General features: G+C 45.9%; 1 protein-coding gene across 2 annotated transcripts; it reads right to left on the bottom strand.

The window, feature by feature from the left end:
• Positions 1-13313: 13313 nt before the first annotated feature.
• Positions 13314-16893, bottom strand: LOC122028152. Of its 2 annotated transcripts, none has more exons than XR_006124660.1 (7): positions 16654-16889; positions 16331-16478; positions 14235-14327; positions 14034-14156; positions 13843-13946; positions 13654-13752; positions 13314-13569 (listed from the first exon to the last, which is right to left on the bottom strand). XR_006124660.1 is itself a non-coding variant. In XM_042587175.1 (7 exons), exons 3-7 carry the CDS (start codon positions 14295-14297, stop codon positions 13546-13548), a joined length of 396 nt encoding a protein of 131 aa, XP_042443109.1. In that variant the 5' UTR covers positions 14298-14327; positions 16331-16478; positions 16654-16893; the 3' UTR covers positions 13314-13545. The 2 variants fall into 2 exon arrangements, 1 of the variants encoding a protein (XP_042443109.1); XM_042587175.1 differs by having other exon boundaries at positions 13860-13946; positions 16654-16893.
• Positions 16894-21348: the final 4455 nt, after the last annotated feature.

The following is a 21348-nucleotide window of genomic DNA, read 5'->3' as shown; positions in this document are numbered from 1 at the left end:
CTTCTTCTCAAGTGGTTTTCCTTCCTTATCCACCGGAGGAGTAAATCCTTCTTGTACACAAAACCAATTCATTATGTTAGTCATAAGAAAATACTTCATCCTTACCTTCCAATACGCGAAGTCGCCGCATTCGTAGAAGGGTGGAATGGTGACATCTTCTCCATAGAGATCCATTCTCTAGCTTTGCTCCCACGGGTGTTGATCCGATGAAGAGCGAACCTGGCTCTGATACCACTTGTTAGGATCCTTCGTACGGCTAGAGAGGGGGTGTGAATAGCCGACCCCAATTCGATCGCGTTTCTTCCTACGATTAGGTTAGTTGCAGCGGAAATACAAGGAAGAAACTAAGAAGAAGAAAGCAAACCTCAAACGCAAGGATGTAACGAGGTTCGGAGATGAACTCCTACTCCTCGGCGTGTCCGTGAGGTGGACGAACCCTATCAATCCGTCGGTGGATGAGCCCCCGGAAAACCGGCTAATACAATATACTCCTTGTGGGTGGAGAAACCTCGCCACAAACGTTTGCAACAGCAGACTAGAATACAAGGAATACAAGTATAAAGACAAGAACAATGTATAAACACTAACTCGCCTTCTCGTCGACTGTCTGTGAAGCAATAACTTCTCGGACAACAGCAACCGAGGGAAGCTCACACGAAGCTTCGGGAGAGCTCAACAAAGCTCGGATCGCAAGAAGCTAGAAGCAGGAAGAAGTAGAAGAAGAAGTATCCAGAAGCTCTCGGCCCTTTATACTGCGAAGAAGAAATGAAGAAACTAGCCGTTGCGTCAGCAGCTAGAACCTAATCGGCGTGGACCGATCAGTAACATCCCGATCGGTGCCGGACCAACGTGAGAAGAAGCCTATGTCATTGTTTCCCCGATCGGTCCATGGACCAATCAGAAACCTCTGATCGGTCCGCAGACCGATCAGAACCTCTGATCGGTCTACGGACCGATCGGGCTCTTCTCCGCCATCGATCTCCTTCGATCGGTCTCGCATCCGATCGATAACCATCGAGCATATCGATCGGTCACCGATCGGTCACCGGCCGTCGGATGAGCCATATGTCATTGGATCGGTCTGCGGCCCGATCCAAACTTTTCGACCCTAAACCTAAGGCTTCCACACCAACATCCGGTCAACCTTGACTGTTGGTACATCATGCCTAGCATCCGGTCACTCCCTTGACCTGCTAGCACTCCCGCTAAGTGTCCGGTCAATCCCTTTGACCCACTTAGACTTTTCAACACCAAGTCCGATCATCCCCGATCCATCTGGATTTTCCCTTGCTGGTTTCACTCACCAGGACTTTCCAACCGCCTAACATCCGTTAGGACTTTCCCACCGCCTAACATCCCGCTTAGGACTTTCCCCTTTGGTTTCACTCACGGGACTTTCCACACCGCCTAACATCCCAGTTAGGACTTTCACTGCCCGGCTTCACTCACGGGACTTTCCAACCGCCTAACATCCCGCTTAGGACTTTCTCTCGTGCCAAGCTCCCTGCTTGACTTTTCGATCCAAGTCTCCATACTTGGACTTTTCGCGTGCCAAGCTCCCTTTTCCGTGCCAAGTCTCCATACTTGGACTTTTCCAGTGCCAAGCTCCCTGCTTGGACTTTTTCCCGAATCAGGTCAACCAGGTCAACCTTGACCTACGGTTGCACCAACTATCTCCCAAACATCTATTCTTGTCCCACATCAAGAATAGAACTCTCTCACGAGTGTCAAACATCAACATGCAACACAACTAGGTCAACCTTGACCTAAGGTTGCACCGACAATCTTCCCAAGTCAAACATCAAAATACAACTCGAGTCACGTCAACTCGAGTCGGGTCAACCAGGTCAACCTTGACCTAAGGTTGCACCAACATCTAGTGCATAGAAGGCACCTAGAATGGTCAAGTACATATTTGACCATTCCTTCTTTCGCTCACTTGGGTGATAGTTCGGCCTTCCGGAGTTGAGCTCACCCGAACCCAACTTCGACCTTCTTCTCGAGCAAACTTCCTCCTGGCTTCTCATCCCTCGGATGCATCGTGCACATCCTTCTCACTCCACTGGTGTACTCTTCCACAACTCCTTGTCCCTCGGATGCACTGAGCCCATTGACTCCCTTCCCATGCCATATTTGTTTATTGCGTCTTTCGCTAGACTTCTTGTGTTCCTAAGTCCCTTCTCACTCGCACTATGTGAAAATCGACAATAAACTTCGGATATTATCCGAAGTAATAGGTAGATAATTACTGAAGTAGACGCACGTGAAGTAAAAGGGTCAATTTTTTACTTCGCCACACATTTACCGAAGTCTATCACCGGTCCAAAACCGGTTCAAAATCGGGCCGTTTTCGAAGTAAAAAAACTCTATTACTTCATCAAGACCAGTAAAATGACCGAAGTAGTTGATAATATATTACTTCATAGGTTTCGTTGTTTGACGAAGTAAAATAGGTATACAACTTCACAATTTTTAAATTCTGGTGTAGTAAAATTTAATTTTACTTCTGCATAATTTATCTTGTGATCCTGTCCGAATCGCCGAACCAAGGGACGCTGGGCACGTGGCGCTCTCCTAGTCGATGACACAGGCCTCCGAAGCTCCGGCGATCCTGCACAGAAGTCGGGCCGGGAAGGGGTTCCCGGCGGCGACCCTCCGACGCTTAAGTCAGGTAAGTAGTGGAAAAAGGAGCTCCCAAGCTTGTAGAATGCGTACCTCCGGCGAAGTCTACGGTTCTTTATATAGGGCGATGAAAAATCTCCTACACGCCTATCGAGGCGCGTGCGTATCCGCAGCCCATGCCTCGGTGTGTGCCTGTCAGAAAACTTACCTGACGCCATACTGCAACAGTCCCATCGCGCCTTCGATGGGACAACAAGAAACCCCGTTGTCAAACTAGGAGTATGGCTTAGTCATGTGACTTGACGGCTATCAGGAGATGTTCCTGTTCTCCTTTACCACCGGTCGGGACGTACGTCCGGCCGGCTGGATGGAGAACATTGTCCGGACGGCCTTCATCCCCTGCGCCGGCCGGACGACACGCCCCTCACATCTCGCCTTTCGCTTGTGCTGAGATGCCGGGGAGACTTCCTCTCGGCTCTGAGACATTGTTTCATTGAGCGTCGGAACCCCAACCCGGTCAAGGCGCCTTTTACTATCGAATGTCCATTGGTCGGCCGATCGGCCTTATCCATTTCTTCCAAGTCCGGTCGGCTCACCCTTCTCCGGCGGGCTACTTGGCCATTTGACCTCCACGTGGCGTTGACCCCTCGTTAGGGGGTCCCGGGCTCTTACCACCGGATCACTTGCCTTCCCCTAGAGTCTAGTCGAAGGAGGCGAAGTCCGACTGACTGGACTGCCGATCTGACAGAACAACGATAATTGCATTGGGCCGCTCGGCCAGGTCTAATGATACTCGCCCGCTCGGCGATATCTGGCCCGTGCCTTGTGGTCTCTTGGACTCCATGTCCTATGCTCTCCCCTACTATTCATCACGTGCACTGCGCACGGTAAGGGGAGCTCATTAAATGCGGCCAGTATCCAGCTGACACGTGACGATCATGCGTTTGTCAGAGTATGGCGGTGGCGTCACTTCCGATGGGACAGCCGCCGTTTGAAATGGACGGCTGGATGATGACCTCGTTATCGACGACCTGGATCGGACGGTGGAGGTTGCTCCCGGGCGGCGATATAAAGCCCGCGACTCCGTTTCCGCCGCCTTGTTGCTTCATCTTCCTCCGGCGCTCCTCTGCTCGTTTTTTTCTCCGGCGACCTCGCCCCTCGATTCTTCGGCAAACCCCAGGCCCCCGTCGATCATCTTTCTTGCTCGTAAGCCCCTCCTTCTCGTTCCCAACGTTTTCTTCTTTCTGTTAATCGTTTCCTTCAGTCGGTTTTCCTCCATTCCTTGCTTGAGCCTCCCCTTTTGGTCTCGTATCCTTGTCTGTCGACCATGACTAGCACCTCGCAGCTGACCGGCGATGCTCCGAGTCTTTGGTATTCGAACATGGAAAGCCGGTTCGACGAGGAGGACGCCTTGCGCCTCACTCGAGCCTATGACCTGCCGACCGACCACCAAATAGTGTTGGCCACACCAGCCGATCGGCCTCACGATCCGCCGCCCGGCACTGTTCTTTTCTTCCGAGACCAATTTCTGGCCGGACTGCGTTTTCCACCCCACAAGTTTTTCTTAGAAGTTTACAATTATTTTCGCATTCCGCTCGGCCAGGTAGTTCCCAACTCTATTAGGTTGCTGAGCGGAGTGATAGTTTTATTCAAATTGAACGGCATCCCCTTAGAACCAAAAATTTTCCACTACTTTTTTTTATCCCAAGCAAGCCGAGTGGGGCACCTTTGTTTTCCAGTCTAGGATAGACTTCGTCCTTTTTGACAATATGCCGAGCTCCAACAAACATTGGAAGGAGCACTTTTTCTATATACGTTTTCCCGAGCGGTCACCTTTTCGTACCAAGTGGCAGACGGCGATGCCAGCACAGCCGGAGCTCGGCAAATTTAGAGGCGACGCGGCCTACCTTCATGCAGCCGAACGGCTGGTCGGCCAACGATATCATATCGACAAGCTACTTCTCCCGGGAGTAATGTACATATTTGGCTTGTCTTCTACCCCGGCCGATCTGCCCTGCCGCATGAGTAAGTCTCCTTATCTTCCCATTTGTTTTGTTCTAACTGATTTATTTTTTGCTCCTGCAGCTGAAGTCATGTGGCGCGTCAAAGCTACCGAGAAGCTCAAATTGAAGGCCGCTCAGATTGAGGCGGTGACGAACAAGGAGGCCGCCGAACAGGGCCTTGCTCCAATTGATCCGGCCGGCGAAGCAGGTGAGGGGACACCAACTGTCCCCGAAGGCTCAGACGCCCCTGCCTCTCACGATGAGGCCGCGGGCGACATAGAACCTCCTACCGAAGCCGAGGTGGAGGGTCGTTCGGCCGATGATGTGCCGCTACGCGCTCGGAAACGCCGACGACCGGAATCCGCATCTGCCCCGACTACACTTGATGAGCCACAGCCCGAGCGGGGCGCGGATGCACCGGTGCTGTCCGGGACGGTTTCCCTCGAGGGTACTCCGACCCCTCATGGTTCTCCGAGGGCCAGCTCTGAGGTGCCGCCGTCCAGCCCTTCAAGAACTTTGCGCCGTATCAGGCACTTGGGCGAGCTTCCCTCCTCGTCCACCGGTGGGCCGTCCGGTAAGGCCAATGTTTCTCAGGGCGAGCCGAGCGGCAAGAATTTAATTAAAACTGTCCTGCGCCTCCCCTCAGAGGAGTACATGGCAGCTGCTGATCGGCCAGTGGTCCCCGAGCAGCAGATCACCTTGACAGGCCCTCTTGCACAAGTTTGGGAGGACGCTCGGCGCAGAATAAAAGCGATGACTCCCGGACAGCTCGGCGACAGTAACCTTCAGCAGGCCACGGGGGTATGCTCTTTTTCTCTGTTCGCGTATTTGAGTTAAGTTTTTTGAACCTGTTTACCGTTGCTCGCAGAACTGGGTGGAGCAAATTGCCGTTAGCAATCGGTTGTCCGAGCTGGAGGATGAATTGAAAAAACTCAAGGCCGCGGGAGACAGCCGACAGTCGACGGCCGCTCTGGAGAAGGCCAAAAAATCGCTGGAAGCCGAACGGAAACGAGCTACTGATCTAGCAAGCAAGGTAGTTCGGCTCGAAGCGATGGTCAAACAAAGAGATAAAGATATCAAGACGGCGACCTCTCGGAAGCTCCAGGCCATCGAAGACATGGACCGAATGAAGGTGGAGATCAGAGGGTTGGAGCAGCGCATTAAGGATCTGGATGCTCTGCTGGCCACCGAGAAAGAGGGCCGCTCGGCCGATCTCCTTAGGTTTGATGGAGAGTTGAAGGATCTCCAAGCTGCCAGCGACGCTGCCCACACCGCGCTCAAAGAATATCATGAGGGGGAGTCGGCCCGTTCGGACGAAGTGAGGAAGGCGTATCTCCGCTCGGAAGATTTCAGAGAGAAGTTCACTGACAAGATATCCCTCACTTTCGAAGAAGCAATCAAGGCGGCGGTAGATTACCTGAAAACTAAGGGCCACCTGCCCGCCGAGCTGGCCATCCCCCCCGAGGACCTTGCGACCGTAATGGGCGCCATCCCAGACACTCTTTTTGACTTTGACGCGTGATAAGCGTTTTTTGCACTTTTTTGTATTACAGCCGTTCGGCTCAACTTATCTTTGTAGTAACTTTTTTGGTTCACCCAGTGCATAATAGATAATCTTTTCTATTTCTCCAACTTCCGCTTTGACAAGAAATTTTTCTTTCATCACATTTTAAGTGTTCTTTATAACTCCTCCGCTCGGCTTTACGCTATAACGTGGACTCAAGCGGCTTGCCTTCAATAACATCTTTCGCCATGCAACTAGGTAGCCGCTCGGCGCTCGAACGTCATTCGTTCACTTGCTCACATTTTTAATTCTAATTAACCATCTCTAGCTTTGCGCCTTGTCTCAAAGGGGTTTGCATTAGATTCTTGCAATGCGAGCCGCTCGGACGTTTATAGACGCCGGCTCGTCTCTCGATATTTAACGTCGGAGCTCGACGGTCTTCCGCTCGGACGTTTATAGACACCGGCTCGTCTCTCGATATTTAACGTCGGAGCTCGATGGTCTTCCGCTCGGACGTTTATAGACGCCGGCTCGTCTCTCGATATTTAACGTCGGAGCTCGACGGTCTTCTGCTCGGACGTTTATAGACGCCGGCTCGTCTCTCGATATTTAACGTCGGAGCTCGACGGTCTTTACGGCTAACTTTTAACTGATTATATACGCCCTGCCGAGGGGCGAGGGGCCTTCGTTATCGAGTGCGCGGCTCGTACAATATACCTCCGGCCTAACGATCCGGGGCCTTCGTCATCGAGCCTTCGGCTCGTATATTTATATGCCCCGGTCGAACGGCAAGGGGTCTTCACATAGTAAGCCGTTCGACGGAGAATGCTCAATGTGTTTTCATCTTTTTGCTTCCTGCATTACAAGTACATAGGCGACTAGCATATACACAAAAATGAATTACATTCGTGCACCTTTCATCCAGCTCGATAAGGCTGGAGATGATTCGCACTCCACGGTCGATCCAGCTGCCGCCCGTCCTCATCCTCCAAATAGTAAGCGCCAGAGCGAAGCTTTTCAATAACCTTGAAGGGGCCCGCCCACGGTGCTTCTAGCTTGCCAACATCGTCGACCGGCTTGACTTTCTTCCAGACAAGATCGGCGACCTGGAATGACCTGGGGATTACGCGGCGATTGTAGTTTTGCTTCATCCGCTGCCGGTACGCCATCAGCCGAACGGACGCCTTGGCTCTTTCTTCTTCGACCAAATCCAGCTCCATGTTCCTCCGCTCGGCGTTGTCCTCATCGTAATTTTGGATCCGAGCAGACTCGACGCCAACTTCAACAGGGATGACCGCTTCGCCGCCATACACCAAGTGGAAAGGCGTGACGCCCGTCCCTTCTTTAGGAGTTGTTCGGATGGCCCATAAGACGCCCGGCACTTCATCAACCCAACTTCCTCCCATGTGATCGAGCCGAGCGCGCAGAATGCGAAGAACTTCCCGATTGGCTACTTCGGCTTGACCGTTGCTTTGGGGATAAGCCACGGACGTGAAGTGTTGCTCGATGCCGTAGCTCTTGCACCAATCCTCCAGCACCTTCCCTGTGAATTGTCGTCCGTTGTCGGAAATCAGTCGGCGAGGGATGCCGAACCGACAAATGATGTGTTGCCATATGAACTTTTTGACCATTTGTTCGGTGATCCTGGCTAGCGGCTCGGCCTCCACCCACTTGGAAAAATAATCTACCGCCACTAGTAGAAATTTTCGCTGTCCGGTCGCCATAGGAAATGGACCGACGATATCCATTCCCCACTGGTCGAACGGACACGAGACTGTAGATGCCTTCATTTCCTCTGCCGGTCGGTGGTAGAAGTTATGGTACTTCTGGCATGAAAGGCACGTCGACACGGTCCGAGCGGCGTCTATTTGTAGCGTCGGCCAAAAGTACCCGGCCAGGAGGATCTTCTTGGCCAACGATCATCCGCCCGGATGTCCTCCACACGATCCTTGATGTACTTCTTGGAGGATGTAAGCCGAGTCCTCCGAGCTCACGCATTTCAACAACGGGCATGAGAAAGCCTTTTTGTAAAGCTGATCGCCGATGAGTGTGAACCGACCGGCTCTTCTCCTTAGCAGCTGAGCTTCATACTCATTGGATGGTGTGGCGCCCGAGTGGAGGAACTCTATGATGGGTGTTCTCCAGTCGCTCGGAATCGTGAGGCCTGCCATCCGGTCGACATGCGCCACCAACAATACTTTTTCAATTGGCTGCTGAATGGCGATCGGCGTTATTGAGCTCGCGAGCTTGGCTAACTCATCGGCCGCTTGATTTTCTGCTCTGGGTATCTTCTGAACAATAACTTCTCTAAAGTCGGCTTTGAGCTTTGCGAAGGCTTCAACGTAGAGCTTGAGTCGAGCACTATTGATTTCGAAGGTACCCGAGAGCTGCTGAGCGGCCAACTGCGAGTCCGAGTGGAGTGTTACCCGACCGGCTCCTACATGCAGGGCAGCCTGCAAGCCAGCTATGAAGGCCTCATACTCCGCCTCATTGTCGGTAGCTTTATAATCCAGCCGGACGGATAGGTGCATCTTTACTTCTTGTGGGGAGAGCAGCAATATTCCAATCCCGCTTCCGAGCCGAGTGGACGACCCATCCACATATATTCTCCACATAGCTTCCGGCTCCGGCCTTTGCACCTCAGTCACAAAATCGGCCAAGGATTGCGCTTTGATCGCCGAGCGGGGCTGGTATTGGATATCAAATTCACTTAACTCCGTCGTCCATTTAATGAGCCATCCGGATGCCTCCGGATTTAGTAGGACACGTCTGAGCGGGTTATTGGTTTTGACAATAATGGTATGCGCCAGGAAATATGGACGAAGGCGCCGAGCGGCGAGGACCAGAGCGAAGGCTAGCTTTTCGAGCCCAGTGTAGCGAGATTCAGCATCTTTTAAAATGTGACTAAGGAAATACACAGGCTCCTCTCCGCTCGCCCTCACCAATGCTGAGCCGATTGCCTGCTCGGTCGAGGATAGATAAATACAAAGTGGCTCACCAATAGTCGGCTTGGCTAATACCGGGAGCGAATTCAGATATGCCTTCAAATCTTCGAACGCCCGGTCGCATTCTTCGTCCCAGTAAAATTTTGTAGCTTTGCGTAAGATCTTGAAAAAAGGAAGGCTCCGGTCGGCCGTTTTGGAGATGAATCTGGATAAAGCGGTTATCCAACCGGTCAAACGCTGTACTTCCCTTGTATTTCTTGGGGGCGGCATGTCTTGTAGGGCTTTCACCTTGCTGGGATTTGCTTCGATTCCCCGCTCGGTCACTATGTACCCCAGAAAACGCCCCCCTTTTGCTCCGAACAGGCACTTCTGGGGATTTAGCTTGACTCCATATTTGCGCAGCGTTCGGAAGGTTTCCTCCATGTCTTTGAAGAGATCTGCCGCTCGGACGGATTTGATGAGAATGTCGTCCACATAAACTTCTAGATTCCGCCCGATCTGCTCTCTGAATACTTTATTCATCAAGCGCTGATATGTGGCCCCCGCATTCTTCAATCCGAACGGCATCACATTATATCAATAAGTGCCGTCGGCCGTCACGAAGCTGACCTTTTCTTGATCTTCACGGGCGAGTGGCACTTGGTGATAGCCCTGGAAGGCGTCGAGCATACAGATTAATTCGCAGCCAGCCGTAGAGTCCACCAGCTGGTCTATCCGGGGCAGGGGATAAAAATCTTTAGGGCAAGCTTTGTTGAGATCCCGAAAATCTATGCACACTCTCCATTTGTTGCCCGGTTTGGAGACTAACACTACGTTAGCCAACCATCTCGGGAACTGCACCTCGCGTATATGGCCGACCTCCAGAAGTTTTTCCACCTCCGATCGGATGATGGAATTCTGCTCGGCGCTGAAATCCCTTTTTCTTTGCTTTACTGGCTGTGCGTCCGGTCGGACGTGGAGCTCATGCTGCGCGATACTTGGTGAAATCCAAGGCAGTTCGTGTGTCGACCAAACGAAAATATCATGGTTTCTTCTGAGGCATTGGATCACCTCCTTTTTCTGATTCGCCTCCAGATCGGACGCGATGAAGGTCGTGGCTTCCGGTCGGGTTGGGTGTATCTGCACTTCCTCTTTTTCTTCATAGATTAAAGAGGATGGCTTTTCGGTGATGGCATTTACCTCGATACGGGGCGCCTTCCGAGCGGAGTTGGCTTCTGCTCGGACCATCTCTATGTAGCATCGCCGAGCTGCTAGCTGATCTCCTCGTACTTCTCCCACTTTGTCCTCCACAGGGAATTTGATCTTCTGATGGAAGGTTGAGACGACCGCTCGGAATTCGCTGAGCGCCGGTCGTCCCAGAATGAGGTTGTAGGACGAGGGAGAGTCGACCACCACAAAGTTTGTCGTCCTTGTCCTTCTGAGCGGCTCTTCTCCCAACGAGGTAGCCAGCTGGATCTGTCCGACCGGCTGAACTTCGTTACCCGTAAACCCGTAGAGCAGAGTTGTCATGGGTAACAGCTTGGCTCGATCAATTTGCAGCTGATCGAACGCCTTCTTGAATAAGATGTTGACTAAGCTCCCTGTGTCAACAAATACGCGGTGAATAGTGTAATTGGATATTACCGCTTTGATGAGCAGAGCATCGTCGTGGGGTACTTCAACTCCTTCCAAGTCCCCGGGCCCGAAACTAATTTCGGGCCCTGCCGCTCGTTCTTGGCTACAGCCGACCGCATAAATCTGGAGCTGCCGGACGCTCGCCTTTCTAGCTCGGTTGGAGTCTCCTCCGGTCGGCCCGCCAGCAATAACATTGATCTCGCCTCGGGAAGTATTACTTCTATTTTCCTCTTCTCGAGCGGACGGTCGAGACCGTTCTCTGGACGCTCGGCGATTCTCCTGCCTTAGAGAACGATGCCGATCGGGAGTCTGTTGTCGAGGCCTATCAACTCGCGTCCGATCGGCCTCATGAGTTCTCTGTCGCCTGTCGACTGAGGGAGACCGTCGTCCGGCGTTCCGAGGAACAGGATGAGCCACGAAGGGAAAACTTCGACAATCCCTTGTGTTGTGCGTATCCGTCCGGTGGAAGGAGCAGAACATCGGGATCCATCTCTTCTTTGGCTTGGGCCGGGCGGCAGCTACCTCTTGCACATGAGACCTGGCGTGGGGGGATCGGATTGCTTCGGCCCTTGGTCCTCTAGGCGGCTGATGAGCGGCGTGCTGTTTCCGCTCGGTCGGAGGGGCCCGCTCGGCCGGAGTTTCTTTTTTCCTGGCCGCTTGCGCTTCTTCCATGTTGATATATTCGTTCGCCAGGTGTAGCATGTGATCATAGTCCCGGGGCGGCTTTCGGATGAGCGATTAGAAGAAATCCCCATCCACTAGGCCTTGTGTGAATGCATTCATCATCGTTTCCGAGGTGGCCGTTGGAATGTCCATCGCCACTTGGTTGAACCGTTGGATGTAAGCTCGAAGCGATTCACGGGCTTCTTGCTTGATGGCGAACAGGCTCACGCTCGTTTTCTGGTAGCGTCGACTGCTTGCAAAATGGTGGAGGAAGGCCGTTCGGAAATCTTTGAAGCTTGTGATGGATCCGTCCGGCAATCTCCGAAACCACCGTTGAGCCGAGCCCGAGAGAGTGGTAAGAAAAACTCGGCACTTTACTCCATCTGTGTATTGATGGAGAGTAGCTGTGTTATCGAACTTACCCAGATGATCATCCGGGTCGGTTGTTCCATTGTACTCGCCGATCGTCGGAGGCGCGTAGTGCTTTGGCAGAGGGTCTCGTAGGATAGCCTCTGAAAATTGGCGATTGATCCGCTCGGGCGATACGTCCGCTCGGGGGGCTTTCCCCTTTCTGTTATCTCGTCTAGGCATTTCATCCGAAGAAGATCCCCTATCCCGGTGGGCTGCCACGGCTTCAGGGGTGCGGAACAGAGCCCGATGAAATGCGACGGTGGCAGGTGGTGCTTCCGCTCGGCCACCAGACGCTGAAGTTGCTTGCTGCTCCGGCCGCTCGGCTACTGCCTTCTGTTTTTGATCCACAAGCTTGGCGGCCCTTATCTCGATCAGAGCGTCGAGTTCCTCAGTCGAAAGTGTCACCGCGTGTTGTCGTCCAGCCTCGTCCATTGTTTCCGATCGGATGCAGGAGCGTTCCCACAGACGGCGCCAAATTGATCCTGTCCGAATCGCCGAACCAAGGGACGCTGGGCACGTGGCGCTCTCCTAGTCGATGACACAGGCCTCCGAAGCTCCGGCGATCCTGTACAGAAGTCGGGCCGGGAAGGGGTTCCCGGCGGCGACCCTCCGACGCTCAAGTCAGGTAAGTAGTGGAAAAAGGAGCTCCCAAGCTTGTAGAATGCGTACCTCCGGCGAAGTCTACGGTTCTTTATATAGGGCGATGAAAAAGCTCCTACACGCCTATCGAGGCGCGTGCGTATCCGTAGCCCATGCCTCGGTGTGTGCCTGTCAGAAAACTTACCTGACGCCATACTACAACAGTCCCATCGCGCCTTCGATGGGACAACAAGACACCCCGTTGTCAGACTAGGAGTATGGCTTAGTCATGTGACTTGACGGCTATTAGGAGATGTTCCTGTTCTCCTTTACCGCCGGTCGGGACGTACGTCCGGCCGGCTGGATGGAGAACATCGTCCGGACGACCTTCATCCCCTGCGCCGGCCGGACGGCACGCCCCTCACATCTCGCCTGTCGCTTGTGCTGAGATGCCGGGGAGACTTCCTCTCGGCTCTGAGACATTGTTTCATTGAGCGTCGGAACCCCAACCCGGTCAGGGCGCCTTTTACTATTGAATGTCCATTGGTCGGCCGATCGGCCTTATCCATTTCTTCCAAGTCCGGTCGACTCACCCTTCTCCGGCGGGCTACTTGGCCATTTGACCTCCACGTGGCGTTGACCCCTCGTTAGGGGGTCCCGGGCTCTTACCACCGGATCATCTTGGTTGAAGTATTTATTATTGTATTACTTCATCATAGTATAGGAGTAATAGAGTATATTTTACTACAACAAAAAAATCAATGTAGCGAAGTTATTTATACGAACTACTTCATAAATTTGATCAGTAGTGAAGTAATTAGTTTCTTTAACTACACCACTATTTATATTTAGCGAAGTCTTTTTTGTTGTATTACTTCATCATTTATTTATAGTATCAAAGTAATTGATCATATTTTACTGCAATATAATTTTAATTGATAAAAATTTATATTATAATATTTTATTACAACACAATATTTTTTACTACCAAAATTAAACAAATATATCACAAATATGTATCAAATACAATCCAAAAGTATATTTATAAAAGACATGTTTAACCATAACCCAAAAACCTTTGTACATAAATCTCTAAATACATGTCTAAAATTTATATCACAGCCTACACTTAGGCACCCACATAGAAGTAGACGAATTCGCTCCATTCACTTCTGACTTCATCATACTGAGATTGATTGTAATACTATTTATTTTTTGATGCTGCAAACTGAAACATTAACAGAAGTTTGAGGATCAATAAAAAATAACTCAATATTTTATAAAGAAAATATTTCATAAAGAAGAAATTCACCTTTCTCTCTAATTGTGGATATTCATCTAAAATTATCTCTTTCATATACCGCATCACACAATATCCACATTTAACACCACCATTTTGTTTAAGATTACCCTAATGAAATTGAAAATGTCATACAAAAAGTCATAATCCAAATAATAAAAATTATTAATTGTTGTATAAATACATAGTCATAATACATACTGTCAATTGTTTAAAACCTGGTCCTTTTGAAAGGCAGTGGTTAACACATCATTCATCCCAGAAGATTTGAACTCTCCTTTGACTTTCTTTTCCAACAAGTCATCCTACAATATGAGATTGAAACAAATCAATCCAAAATTTCAATATTATTTAGCAAGACAATATGAAAATTAGATAAAAAAAATGTTTACAAATTTTTCAGCAACTTCTGCTATCTCCATATTTGTTATGTTGCCAGATTTGTACTCGAGGGCTTTACGCCAAAGTATCGATCTATCAACTTCCTCATTTTCTGCAATTAATTTTTTCTCCCTCTATAATTCCAAAAATGATTAGTTACATAATATTAAATACTTGCTTGAAAATGATAAATATAATGCTTCGAAACTTACCAACTCAGCCTCTAAGCCAATGTAACCCTTGCGAGACAGTCTGTGATGATATTTATAATGCATCGTTCGTTCTTTTTGCTTTTTATGAATAACCTACATAGAAGATACATTCATAAACACTTGTATACATTCATAAACACTTGTATGAATAATTGCATTTGGTGGCTGGTCAAGAATGGTTGTTCCAATCAAGCAGTTAAAAATCACAGAAGTTAAACAACCTAACATTGGGGAAGTCAAACCAGCTTCTGTTACTGCTGAAGTGACTTATAGCATTGCAAGTTATAGAGCACATATCAGATTAGAATGGGATTCTCTTAAAGAACATGATGTCTTGTTTTTACTATCAATTAGGCCCTCTGTTGAACCTCTTAGTCCAGAGGAAGTCACCAAGTCATCTGTCCCACAGAGGCTTGGCCTTCAATATGTACGTGGATGTGAAATAACTGAAATCCATGATGAAGAAGGTGTTCTTTTGAAGCCACCTAAGGGTGATCTTCGTACAGTGACAATTGCTCTGGACACATCACAGTATCACATGGATATTACAGATTGCTGAAAAAGGTGCAGAAGATGAATATGGAACATTTAACATTTTGATGCGGAGGAAGCCTAAAGAAAATAATTTCAAAGCAATTTTGGACTCCATAAGAGACCTTATGAATGAGTCTTGCATAGTTCCTGATTGGTTACATAACATCTTTTTGGGTTATGGTAATCCTTCTGCTGAACAATGGCATAACATGCCTGATCTTTTGGACGTAGTGGATTTTAAAGACACTTTTCTTGATGGCAACCATTTGACGGATAGCTTTCCAGATTTTCAGGTAAAAATTATGGTTTGAATATTTAGTAACTTGACACCATTACGGGTTGCAATCCTTAACTATAAAGACTTGTAAGCAAACAAATTATATTCCATAGAATTGCAAATGCAAACCAATCCTTAACTATAAAGACTTGTAAGCAAACAAATTATATTCCATAGAATTGCAAATGCAAACCAACAACACAATCAGTAAATGCAGGAACTTGCAAATGCAAAAGAATAAACAACACTATACTTTAAAAGAGTTGCTACAATGCTTAACAACAATACATACAGACTTGCAACTTGTATTAGTGGATAATGAAGGTAACTTGCAACTTCGAAAAGCAATTATATTTGAAAATATATGTATTATTGGATAATGAAGGTAACTTGCAAGAAATTGGTTCCCACTCAAATAATGATATACTTGGATTATCAAGAGACTGAAACTAACCAGTAGACTACCTCAGAAAAGATGCAATTTCCTTCCAGAAACTTCTCCTCAGTTAATATAGTAGAAACAAACTTAGTGACTAGATTGTTTCCTTTATCTAAATAGACCTCTTCCTTGGTCTCTCCATACAAATAATTTGTTGCCCGGAAGATAGTCTACTTTCTTTCTGCATTCTACTCAGTGCTAACCTCTAACCCAAAAAAACACAAGTAGTTGGAAGATTTAACAGTTGACTGTGAATGCATGAGACACATCAAACAAGGGTGTAAAGCATTCCAACTTATCTAGCTGCAAATATATACTAAGCACTGACATCTTTGTCATAAACTTGGACATTTTTATTGCCCAACACTTGTTAGGACAACCACTTGCAAAGAGTATTCTGATAGTTATCAACAATTATATCAATCTATTGGGCTTAATCCATAAATGATTTTCTATATACAATAGAATAAAGAAACCGTATATGTGAAAAACACATTTAAGGTTTTGTTCCAACAAGTGATCTCAAGGAAGGTTAATTAAATGATCTAGAAACTTGCTTCAGCTAGTTGACAAAGAACTTCTACTATCTGATAAAGTCTAAAACTTATCTATTTAATTTTTAAACAAGTAATAAAGTTAAAAAAAATGAATTCTGACAAAAACTTACATCAAACAAAATATGCAGTTTTCATAATTTTCAAGATTAACAAGAGTTGGGGATAGAGTAAAGTGTTTTTGCTCTACCTAACCTTGCCTATCCCACCTCGGTTGTCTTGTTTAAATACATAACTTGTTACAATTATCAACTTCAAGTCACTAGAAAAACAAGAGATGCCAGAAACTAACCTAGTTGACGAGTTGATAGGGCTGCAGGACCAGATCTATTAGGGACAACGATCTCTAGCTTAAACTTCAACAAAGAATTTGCCTTCTTCCCGTGGCCAAGAAACCTCAAAGAGGGCGACCTATCGAAGGTCAATTCCCTCTGACAGTGCTGCAAAGATGAAGAACACTAAGGCATAATAGAAAGTAAAGGAAAGATGGGGGTGGAGAAGGAAGAAAATCCTTTCGTTAGGGGGAAAGGGGAAGGAGAAGCTGCCGTCAAGGGGGGACGGGAAGGAGAAGCTACTATCGGCTACCGTCGTTTGAGGGGAACGCAAAGGACAAACCTGAGTTTATTTTCGACGAAACAACGCTGAAGGAGAAGGCTTCTGTCACGCTTCAGGGAGAAAACGTCGAAGGAGAAGGCTGCCGTCAGGGGTGAACACGAAAGAGAAGGTTGCCGTCGAGTGGTCGTCGCGTGTCGGGGAGAAAAAGTGAGGTTGATCGTCGGGTGGTCGTTGCGCGTGAGGATAAAACGCGAAGGAGAAAGGTGAGATGGGATCAAAGCTTTCGGCAGAATTAGGTTTTAGCAGGGGTTGGGAAAAAAGGTAAACCGGTTCAAGCCCTAGCTACCACAAATTTTAATCCATTCACTTATTACTTCAACACTTAGCTATATAAATTTTATTTTATAACGTATTACTTCATCGAATATATATTTTGAAGTAAAATATCAGATAAAATTAAAAATGAGACCAATATTTTTAAACCTACGAAGTCTAAAATCAAATTTACTTCATCGAATTTGTTATCGAAGTTGATTATCATATATTACTTCGTCATTACTAATTTCCGAAGTAACCATTGGCGAAGTCTATTTCACATTTTCACATAGTTTAAGGCCTAACTTAACTCGATTGATCAACATCAAAACTAATCTAAGATACTTATGATTTCTCCCTTTTTGATGTGCATCAATCCGAATTAAAGTTAGGGATAACAAACAAAAATTGATTTATGATTTATATTAAAACAATTTGAAACGATTTAATGAAATTTTGCAATTAGTCCTACCCTTAATTTAATGCTACTCTCCCCCTTTGATTACATCCCAAATATATAAAAAAATAAAAGGTAGCATAGAAAAGATTTAAAATATTTTTTAGGGGTTTTAAATAAATGATCAAAGGTATTGCATTTTTACTAAAATTATTTTGCAAATAAAATAATTTTTAAGAACTAAACCACTAAAAATAATTTTTACATTTTTAAAAATTTTGAAAATTTTTGTTAATGTCAAACAGAATCAATCTGATCATAAATAAAATTTTCATGAGAAATCTTATTTTTTTATAAAAAATAAATATTTTTTAAAGAAGTAGTTATTTTTGAAATTAAATATTTAAAAATGGATTGATACATTATGATAACTTGCTAATTTTTTGAACATGTAAAAGACAATGTTCATCTATAGAAAAAAAATCAAGTTTTAAAAAATTATTCTTTGAAAAACATTTTAATTTTAAAAATTTATTAAAAAATTATTTAACGGTCATCAAATTTTTAAATATTTTTAACTAATAGATAACAAATTTATTTTTCACAAAAAATTAAACCTAAAGAAAATCAAATAGAAAGTTTACAAAAAAAAAATATTTTTTTACAAAATATTAACAATTAAAATAAATTAATTTTTAGCATGCAAAAGAAAATAAATTAATATGCTAAACATGTTTTTGGAACCCAATATAAATTTCTACATAGTGGATTTATCAATAATTTTCTTTAAATATTATTTCTCAAAATCTCTGCAATTTGATCCCTATGGTTTCTTAAATACGAATTTAAACTAAAGTGGTGCACAATTGAAGTTGAACATGCATAATTTTTCCTTAATTTCAATGCTTCTATTTATTTATTTAATTTTGCACTTTCAATCTTAAGCTTATCAAAATCTTCTAGTAGATATGCATAGTTTTTCTTTGCATTTATATATTTGGTTCTAGTTTTATATAAGGTTCTAGATAGCATTTTTATAGTATCATATATTTAGTTAGAGGGTAAGAGTTGTACCTCATTTATCATGTTGGATTTGTACATGGATGCTCCCCCTTCATCAATACTTTCTCCTGAAGTACCTTTGTCGTCTTTTTCTTTGTGGTTGGCTCTCCTGATGATGACTCATTCCAAGTTACTTTGAGATTCTTTTATTTGAACCTTCTTGACCCTTTGTTCTTTTCTTTTTCTTTGTTCTTCAATCTGAGGCAGTTGTCCTTAATGTCTTCTTCATTGCAGTTGTAACAATTTACTTTTCTTCTTCTTCGTAAAGCTTCTTAACCCATGTCTTATCAAAATTGTTAGAATTAAAAAACTTTTTAAATTTTCTTACCATGTACGCTTCTTTATTTTCATTGAAAGATGAATCCGAATCTAATTCATTTTTCTTGGATTTTAAAGCGATGTTGTTGTTTGACTTTTCTATATCTTTAGATCCTACACATTGAGATTCATGTAATTCAAAAGTTGAAAATTACTCTCTAAAGTACTTACCTCCAACTCTTTCAAGATGTAGTAAGAATCTACTATTGATGTCTACTCTTGGGTTCTCGGAAAAGCATTTAGCATGTAGCTGAGTGAGTCTCTATTCATTACTGTTTCTCCAAGGTTGGTAAGTCCAGTTATCAGCTCTTAAGCTTTGCATGTAGTTGAGCTACCTTTTTCTCCCTTCATGAAGCTCCAGAAATTTTTCCCAGAGTTCTTTGATAGAGTCATACGTATACACTGATTTGGTCGACTTTTTATGGCCGTAGTACACTCAGTAGATGAAACTCTACCTTATCATTGAACACAAAGTTGGTTTGCTACTTCTCGTTCCATGGATGCTCTTCTTTTCTTCTCTATTCTCATCCTTAGGTGTTTCAAAACCATATTTAATCATTAAAAGTATATCAAAATGGGTTTTAAAAAATACCTCTATTCCGTGATTCCAAAGCGTAAACTCTCCCTCGAACTTTTGTGGATGCATGTTTGATCCTACCATCTTCTTATTGCTTTAGTTCATAGTTAGTACTGTTGGGGCAATTTCCCTAGGTCAAGTTTGACCAATTTGAGTAAGCTTGAGTTGAGTCAAGCTTGAGTCGGGATTTAAGTTTTGATGTTTGACAATATAAGGAGATTGCTGGAGCAATCGTCCGGTTATGGAGATAGTCAAAGGGTTGACCAGGTTGATGAGAATACAAGTCAAGTAGGTCAAGGTTGACAGGAGACTTGACTGAGAAAGTCCTAACTAGATGTTAGGCATTTGGAAAGTCCTGGTGAGGAGCCATACAACAGGAAAGTTCTAGTGAGGAGCTAGGCAGGAGAAAGTCTAAGTGTGATCTTGGCAAAGGAGAAAGTCCTGGTAAGGAGCCAGGCAACGGGAAAGTCCTAGTGAGGAGCTAGGCAAGAGAAAGTCCTGGTGAGGAGCCAGGCAGTTGGAAAGTCCAAGTGTGATCTTGGCAGAGGAGAAAGTCCTGGTGAGGAGCCAGAAAATTGGAAAGTCCAAGTGTGATCTTGGCAAAGGGTGTAAGTCCAAGCATGTGGTCTTGGCAAGGTAAGTCCTGGTATAACTTGGCAAGGAAGAACCCGACAACTAGGATGAGGCCGAAGGAAGCTCTTGAAGGTAAGGCGTGAAGGATTGGGAGATATCCGAGGGATACAAGGCTGATGGAGGAGGCTAGAAGGCTAGTTCAAGGTTGGTCAGATGTGGCCAAATGCTAGGCATGGAGACCCAACAGGTCATGGTTGACCGGAAGTTGGGGTTCGAACTTTGGACTTGAGTTTGAGTCAAGTCCAAGCTGGTCAATCGATCAGGCGATCAATTGAACCAAGGTCCAATCGATCGACTGATTGATTAGAGTGTGTTGTGATTGTGGGAAGGCCCAATCGATCGGTCGATCGATTGGGATGAGGAATCGTGAGCATAGAGGCTTTCCCAATCGATCGGGCGATCGATTGGGAGCTGCCAATCGATCGGTCGATCGATTGGGCAGCAGAAGCTCTCATGCGGATGCGAGAGCACAGAAAGGTTCTGAATCGATCGGGCGATCGATTCAGGAAGTCCTAATCGATCGGTTGATCGATTGGGAAGTGACCGTTGCGTAGGATGCAGGTGATGGATGACTGCGATGGAGCGGTGCTGACGTGTCAATCGATTGGGGATGAATTCGATCGATTGGGAGCACTGTTTAAAGCCTGGGCAGAGCATTTTCTTCGCTAGAACTTTGCATTCTTTCATGCGATTCCTCTCCGATTTTCACAGCGATTTCTCCAGATCTTCACAGCTAGTTCTTGAAGGCTCTTGGGTTTCATCCCAAGGTTCAAGAGGCTACTACAAGCAACAAGTAAGCTAGAGGAAGAGTGTATTCATTTGTATTTGCCTTTCTTCTTCTTGTTGAAGTGTTGTGTTGTAGTGTGAGTTTGTACGAGGCTTCTCCACCTCCTGCTGTGATCGAGAAGGAGTTGTTCATAGTGGAGATAGCATGTCGTGTGTGGATCCTTGGAATAGTCACCTCTTCTTGAGGTGGATACCAAGTAAACCCTAGGTGTTAGCGTTTTGGTTTGTTGTGTCTTTCTTTCCGCTGCATATTATCAAGATAACACAACCAAAGAGCAAGCGACGAGAAGCTATTCACCCCCCTCTAGCTGGATACATCGGTCCCAACAATTGATATCAGAGCGAGGTCACTCTTCTACGGACTACTCGCCAAGAGAGCAAGAAGCTAGAGGAAGAAGATGGAGTCTGAAGGACCACTCGGATGGGATATCCGAATTCCACCTCCATATGACAAAGAAGATTTCAACTATTGGAGGACGAGGTTGGAAATGTTAGAGTGTATACTAAAAGCCTAGCTTTTGTAAACATTTATTTTTAAAATAAAAGAATCACATTGATCAAATGTCTACATTTATTTGTTAAGTGTAGTTGTTCAATTAATTTATATTATAGATAACATGGTGTGTGGTGTCTGTTGTTACCCCAAGGTGTTTTGATGTGATCAAAT

This window comes from Zingiber officinale, chromosome 10A (assembly GCF_018446385.1).
Source record: "Zingiber officinale cultivar Zhangliang chromosome 10A, Zo_v1.1, whole genome shotgun sequence".
Classification (NCBI taxonomy): Eukaryota; Viridiplantae; Streptophyta; class Magnoliopsida; order Zingiberales; family Zingiberaceae; genus Zingiber; species Zingiber officinale.
This window is presented reverse-complemented; position numbering and strand designations above follow the sequence as displayed.